Consider the following 7,103-nt stretch of genomic DNA (forward strand, 5'->3'; position numbering starts at 1 on the left):
CTCACGGGCCGCGCCATCGCCGGGCACCTGCCCGCAGGCTTACGGGCTCATGGAGAGGCGAAGAGCTGGCCTGCCGTCAGCGGTACAGTCCTGTGGTTCGGGCGAGTGTCTTGCCCAGGGGCGGGCGAGCGTAGCTTGCAAGATTCCAGTATCCAGAACAGTGCAAATCCTAGGAGCGACGGGGATTTGCAGTCCTCGCTGCAGAAACGTGCAACTCTAGAGGGTCCCGGGAGACCATGCAGTCTGGGTGAGGGGAGGATCAAATCCGACGGCCAGCTCTTTGCAACGGAGGGCTGAAGGGGACTCAAGGCGCTCCTTCCACAAGGTGGGCGAGCCTGGCTCTTGCAAAATCTGCAGCTCTCTCAACGGAAGGCGCTTTGCAATCTGCACCAAGAGGTGAGCGCAGAGGGGCGGGGGAGGGGGCAGGAGGAGGCGGCAGCCTTGAGGCGTGGCCAAAGCAAACTTCTTTCGCGGAAAAAAAAAAAAAAAAAGCCAAACCAAAACACCCGACGCCACAGCGAGCACCCCTCCTCTCGGCCCCCGCCCGCGCCCGCCCAGCCCCGCCCGTCTCTGGGGCCATGCACCCCAGCCGCGTGCCTCCCTCGGGCTGAAAGCGCGGGCCAATCGCGTCCCTACCCCTCGGCACGCTCAGCCAATGGGAGCCGTGGCTCCGCCAAGGCCCGGGATACGGGAGGGGCCCGGGGCGTGAAGTTGCCCCGCCTTTTCGTGGGAGGCGGGACCCTGACCTACATTTGGCCAATGGGAGACGGCGCTGGGGGCGGGACCGTGACCCAGTTCGAGCCAATGAGGCAGGCGGGAGGAGGAAGCACATGGCTCTGCGCGTGCTGCCTGACCCGCGGAGTGGGTAAGGGGTGGGGGCGGGTGGGAGAGGCGCCGCTTAATGGAGCCGCATATCCAAACGGTTGTTTGGGGAATTAGGAAGTCAAAAACCCCAATAGCGGGGTTCAGGAAGACGGGAGATGGGTTTCTAGAAGAAGGGGGCTATTCTCCAATCCCCGGCCGCGCCTCGAATCAGACCACTGAGAAACAGGAAGTATTCTGTCCCTTTAATAGCTTTGTTTTGGGGGTGACTCCCCTCCCTTCTTGGGTAGGGTTGGGAAGGGCAGGCGCAATCCTCGGTGGGGAGCCTCAGCGACCGTGGGGGGCACCATCCACTGCAAGACAGACGATACCGATGGAGGACGTTACTTGCGGGCACAGTCGCCTGGGCTGTGCAGGGGGCGGGGTCGGGGCCGGTCGGGCTCTACCACCGGGAGGCTGAGAAGGGGGGACCGAATGTACCAGGTGGAGAAGCTGGTAGACATGGCCCGGCAGTCGGGTGAGCCGCAGCGAGGCGGCAGGAGGGTGGCATGGGGACGCTCAGTGTCAGCATCAGGCTGAACTACCAGAAGGTATTCCTGAAGGGGGGGCGGGGGGGAGCCCCTGGACTGTACCATGTAGAGAAGCCAGAGAGGTGGCCGTTTAGATCTCAGGGCTGGAGGGAACGGAGGAAGTAGGAAGGGAAGGGGATTGAACCATATTGATTCTCAGGAAAGGGGGGGGAGCTGTCAGATTATGGAACAGCATAGGGTTTACACCACGTGGGAACCGGAAATGGATCCGGATTCCACCGCTTTGGAAGAGGAACCCACAGACCCATAGGTAACCGTACCACAAAGAAGCCAGGGGTGTCGGGTTATATACCAAGTTGCACGTTACAAGCAGTGGAGAGGAAAGACAAATCATGGACCAGCAATGGTCTATGGTAGGGAGGTGGACTGTAGCACGTGGACACATAGGGAGGAGGGAGTAAGAGCGAGCGAGAACTCAGGAGGCTGGACCATACGGAAGCAGCAAAGGAGGGTAGGACTTTATCATATTGACACACCGTAGGGAGACACATAGGCGGGTTAGACCAAGACGTGGTGGTGGTGGTGGTGGGGGTGCAGATTGGTCCATACCATGCAGGCGGTAGTTGGGGCCTCGGCAGCGCCTCTCGGGGTGCCGGGGGTCCCTGTTGCCCCTCAAGGCCCTATGGGCCAAGGGCTGCAGGGGCCGGCCGTTACCGCTGAGGCTCTGGAAGATCTGGGATGGAGGATTCTGGCTCAGGAGTCTCAGGGAGTGCATCTGCCAAGAGAGGGGAGAGGAGTAGGAAACGGGGAGTGAATCTACCAGGGGGGGGAAGGGTCCTGGTGACGTCACACGGGAAGCCCCGCCCCTGGGAGCCGATCGGAGGGGCCTTGCTCAGCTCCACCCCAGCCCCAAGTGTGATCTGACCCCCTGGAGTTTCCAGTCAACCTCGGGAAGGAGGGTGGCTAGAGGGTCACCTGGAGGGACGTGATATTCAAGACCCGGTCAATGAGGATCCAGGTGACAGTCTCGGAGCAGGGTGGGGTGCTGAGAGAGCCCTGATAGGTGATGAAGCCGAAGGATTCCGGGAACAGGAGCTCCAGGCTCAGGTCTTGGAGAAAGTAGGCATCATCTGCGGGCATATTACGCCGGAGTGAGGAAGGGTTCCCCAGCCCGGGCTGGTTTGGCTCAGTGGATAGAGCTCCGGCCTGCGGACTGCGGGGTCCTGGGTTCGATTCTGGTCAGGGCCACATGCCTGGGTTGCAGGCTTGGTCCCCAGTGTGGGGCGTGCAGGAGGCAGCTGATCGATGATTCTCATCATTGATGTTTCTATCTCTCTCTCCCTTTCCCTTCCCCTCTGAAATCAATAAAAATATTTTTTTTAAAAAAGGGTTCCCCACTTGAGCTCCCCCTCATGTGCACACCCCCACTAAAGCACCACGGACTTACTCTTGTAGGAGATTCGGGTGATGGTATCACGGTTAAGGAGGCGGCTGAGGAATGGGTTTGAGCTGCCAGCCACCTGTGTGGGGGTACGGGGGTACGTGAGGTGAGGAGGGAGGAACCCAGAAGTCCAAGCCCTCCAGCCCTTCCTCCCCCAATACCCAGGAGTCTGGGCCTCCCAGCCTCCCTCTTCCTCAGACCCCAGATTCCAGGTGCCCAGCCCCTCCCTCCCTCCCTCCGAATCTTGCCTGGACTCACATTGACAAAGAGGCTGAGAATGGCCAAGCCATTGGGGCCCCGGGAGGCAGCACTGAGGTTCCCATAAAGTTCTTGGTTGAAGTGGATGAGCTGCACCTGGGAGGGCAACACAGGGAGTGGGGTTCCCCAGCAGAAGGAGGAGAGAATGGGTGCAGCTCTGGGCCTTTGGGGGGGGGGGTCCCAAGTCAGGTTAAGGATTAGTGCAGGGGGGCAGTTCTGTAGGGAGGATGTGGTGAGGCAAGAAGAGGGTGAGGGTGACTCAGGGCAAGGATCAAGGGTCAGAGGTCGGTGGCCAGCACCTCAGCAGAGAAGCCCTGGTGGTTGATCTGGTGTTCAGAGCCTGCTCCATCACGTGCTCCAAATAGCAGCCGCAGTTCACTGAGTCGGTGGCTATAAAGGAGGGGACCCCCAGACACATTGACCACGGGCCGGGGTGCAGGCAGGAAGGACACGTGGCGACCGGTGTTGTACAGGGTTCCCCGGAGCTGTGGGAGAGACGGAAGACGACATGGGACACAGAGAGATCTCTTTCCCCCCATTTCCGCTCCTACATTTCCTGCTTCCAACAATCACTTAACCATTCAGCATAGTTTGAGCACCTACGACTTTCCAGGCTGTGTGCTGGTCCATAGTAGGTGCTCAGTGTTGGTGAATTTGCTTAATTAAATATTTATTGAGTCGCAACTATGTGCCATGGATGCCAGGAAGAGAGCGATGAACAAGTAGACAAAAACTCCTGGGCCTCATGGAGCTTATGTTCTGATTGGGCAGAGACAGACAACAAATACTGATTTCACATGAGTAACTGCTTAATTAATTACATCCTGTTCTCGTGCTGGGAAAGTATAATGGGAAATCTGGCCTAGATGGGTGTGTAGGGGGTGGGCGGGGCGGTGTCTGCTAAGGCTTCCATGAGGAGGTGATATTTGAATGGAGACCTGAAAAGTAAGTAGGGGTTCATTGCAAAGAGCAGGGAGAAGGGCGTTCCAGGAAGAGGGAACAGCAAGTGCAAAGGCCCCGAGGTGGACTATTTTAGTGACAGCGAAGAGGCCGGTGGGACTAGAGCCATGAGCAAAGGAGAGAATGGTGATGAGAGCTAGATGGGGCATTTTGTATTTTTATTTAAACTATATATATATACACACTTACTTGGCACAACACCAGGCAAGTGATTGCTATTATTACTTATGCCGATAGAAGGATTTTGAACAGGGGAGGTATGATCTGGTTTGTGTTTTTAAACATCTCTCTAGCTGTGGGGTGGAGAATGGATTGCAGGAGGCGGAGAGGTAGGCCAGCGAGGAGGCCAGGGCACCAGTCCAGCTGCAAGACATTCATGGGGGCAGTGGAGGCGACAAGAAGTGAAAAGCTTTGAATGTTATTCAGCAGGGAGACTGAAAGGACACAGTGGAAATGGGAATGAGGGAGAGAACAGGACGGGAAATGGCTCCGAGGCTTTTAGCTGGGGCAGGTGAGCGAAGGACAGTGCTGGCCTTTATAAGAGATGGTGTTGCAAAGCGGGCAAGAAGCAAGCATAGATTGCTGGGACAAGGCTGCCTGGGTCTGAATCCCAGCGCTGGCACTCTAGCTGTGTGACCTCGGGCAAATAACTTAACCTCTCTGTGCCTCAGTTTCTGCATCCGTAAAATAAGGATAACAGCACCTATATCACGGGGTTGCTGTGAGGATTAGAGGGTTTAACAAGCTTTTGAGACAATGCCTGGCACGGGAAACCTGTTTTACCGTTGCTTCTATAGAGACGGGGAGACTAGTGAGCCCTGTGTGGGGAGAAAAGAACAGGTGATCCATTTTAGGGTGGAAGGGGCCTCTCCGCCCAGCGTGCACCCCTTCTTCCCCAAGGCCGGCCTCCCACCTCAGTGTCCCACCCCCGCCTCCACGCACACCCACCGCAGTGGATTTGGCAACCCCTCCCACCAGGCCCCTTACCTTCTCTCCCCCGGTGCTGAGCCTCAGTGGGGGCAGGAAGGGGTCATAAAGAACCCTCTTCAGCTCCACATCCACGGGGCTCTGCCGCTTCCCCACTGCACACAGACTCCAGGCTGCGTTCACCAGGCCCCAGAAGGGAGGCCCTGGGGGCAGGGGCAGGGGCAGGGCAGGGAGGAAAGGGAGTCAGAAATGGGGACTGGATCCCAATGTTGGCATCTGCTGAGAAGGCCGCGGTCTGGGCTCCTGAATCCCAGGAGAGGAAGGGCTAGGAATCTGCACTCCTGGGTCTGAGGGAGGAGCTGGGATCCAGAATCCTGGGTCCTAGAAGAATCCTGGAGGAGTTTCTTAAGACCTTCTAGACAGTGGTTCTCAACCTTCCTAATGCCGCGACCCTTTAATACAGTTCCTCATGTTGTGGTGACCCCCAATTTCATTATGACAAATTGAACATAACTAAAGCATAGTGATTCATCACAAAAACAATATGTAATTATATATGTGTTTTCCGATGGTCTTAGGCGACCCCTGTGAAAGGGTCGTTCGACCCCCAAAGGGGTCGCGACCCACAGGTTGAGAACCGCTTCTCTAACACCTCCAATCCTGTCGGTGATCAAACCTATCTTAAATGAAGTCATTGGAAGAAGGAACTACAACTCCCAGCAGGCTCTAGGGCTGCCAGCCTATTCGTCCAATGCCAGACTGCCCCCGTGCCTATGGGAGTTGTAGTTCTTTCAGTCTCCCCTGCAGCACAGCTGGGTAATAATGTACCGGGGAGAGGAGTTGCAAGAGAGGGCTGGACCCGGCAGGGGAGGGGGCCCCTGAACCTCTGATTGCCAGCGGGAGCCAGGACCTGCCTGCCTCTTCCCTGCAAACACACACACACACACACACACACACTCTTCCACCCCCACACGCTCTCCTTCCACTCACTCCCACTCACTACTTGAAATGCGCATGTATAATGTCCCATGGTGAGCCACTGGGGTTCAGAGGCTGGGCTGGACTCCTGGGGGAGGAGGAGAGGGGCTGGGACTCCCAGGGAGGAGAGGGTTCCGGGTCCCAGGAAGGAGGTGCCGCGGCCTGGACTGCTGGGCCCCCTCCCTGGCTGCACCTGGCACGAAGTTTCCCTGGAGATTCTCCTTGTAGCTCCACCAGTCCGCGGGGTCAGGTGCGGGTCCGATGTGAGCTGCGGAGAGAGCCGCCTGACCCCCTCTCCTTGGCCCCCCCGCCCCGCCCCGCCCCTCCCTTCGGGGCTCCTGCCCCAACCCCCAGGCCTTACCTGCCGCCCCCAGTGCAGCCCAGAGTACCAGCGCTCGAGGGGCGCTCAGACTGGCTGCACCGCCCATCCCCGGGAGGCCTCTGGGCGACCCCTTCCCAGCGCCCGGCCCCTCTCTCGGCTCTTCCCTCTCTTCACGGCGGGACCCTGTCCCTCCAGGACTTCCAGCCTTCCTCTTCTCCCCACAGGGAGTCCCGGACCCCCCAAATGCCAAGCCAGCCAGGGACGGAGGTCCCCCAACCCACTCCTCTCCTCCCCTCGGTGTCTCTCCTCCTTCCTCGCCTTCCCCCAGCCCGCCAGTCTCCCGCTGCCTCCTGATCTCTCTACCCCTCTCTCTGCCTTCTGCTTCTCCCCGAGGTTGCCTCTCGGTTGCTAATCCACACCCCCTCTTGGCTCTTTTCATGAAGCTCCCCCAGGCCACCTAACTCCATGTCCCCATCCTCCTCCTCCTCCTCCTCCTCCTCCTCCCTCTCCCCTTCTCTGCTCCTGCCTCCTCTTCCCTTCGCTCCCTCTTCACCTCCTCTCTCCCCCCTGCAAGCTTCTCTCTCTCCCTCCTCCTCCTCTCCTGCCTCTTCTGTTTCTCTGTCTCTCTCTTCTCTCTTGTCCCTTCCTCCCTCCTCCCCCTCCCTTTCTCGGCGTTATTTAATTTTTTTTTTTTTTTGTGGTTGTTGGGGGGCGGGTGCTCTCACAGCAGCGAACACGCCTCGGGCAGGTAGGGGTGTGTGTGTGTGTGTGTGTGTGTGTGCATACAAATGCAATTGAGAAAGAAGATTGCTGGCCCACAGGGGTTCTCCGTTTTAGAAAACACACCCACACTATAAATTCTCCT

The 7,103-nt window shown here is 58.1% G+C and overlaps 1 protein-coding gene across 2 annotated transcripts; it reads right to left on the bottom strand.

Moving 5' to 3' along the window:
* Positions 1-1,046: 1,046 nt before the first annotated feature.
* CA11 (carbonic anhydrase XI) lies at positions 1,047-6,883 on the bottom strand. Of its 2 annotated transcripts, none has more exons than XM_005879492.2 (9): positions 6,278-6,883; positions 6,110-6,184; positions 4,999-5,141; positions 3,351-3,536; positions 3,052-3,147; positions 2,800-2,872; positions 2,328-2,482; positions 1,962-2,127; positions 1,047-1,175 (listed from the first exon to the last, which is right to left on the bottom strand). In XM_005879492.2, the coding sequence occupies exons 1-9, from the start codon at positions 6,675-6,677 to the stop codon at positions 1,150-1,152; spliced, it is 1,320 nt and encodes a 439-aa protein (XP_005879554.1). In that variant the 5' UTR covers positions 6,678-6,883; the 3' UTR covers positions 1,047-1,149. The 2 variants fall into 2 exon arrangements, with proteins under 2 accessions (XP_005879554.1, XP_005879555.1); XM_005879493.2 differs by having other exon boundaries at positions 4,999-5,111; positions 6,278-6,745.
* Positions 6,884-7,103: the final 220 nt, after the last annotated feature.

Source organism: Myotis brandtii, unplaced genomic scaffold (genome assembly GCF_000412655.1).
Source record: "Myotis brandtii unplaced genomic scaffold, ASM41265v1 scaffold601, whole genome shotgun sequence".
In the NCBI taxonomy this organism is placed as follows: Eukaryota; Metazoa; Chordata; class Mammalia; order Chiroptera; family Vespertilionidae; genus Myotis; species Myotis brandtii.

What these genes read in the sequence shown, in the direction of transcription:
- CA11 (XM_005879492.2), bottom strand. Translation starts at nt 6,677, where the DNA reads ATGAAAAGAGCCAAGAGGGGGTGTGGATTAGCAACCGAGAGGCAACCT. An exon ending in CACCCGAATCTCCTACAAGA is followed by an intron (nt 2,483 to 2,799) that starts GTAAGTCCGTGG and finishes ATATGCCCGCAG; the next exon opens with ATGATGCCTACTTTCTCCAA. An exon ending in TGAATATCACGTCCCTCCAG is followed by an intron (nt 2,128 to 2,327) that starts GTGACCCTCTAG and finishes CTCTCTTGGCAG; the next exon opens with ATGCACTCCCTGAGACTCCT.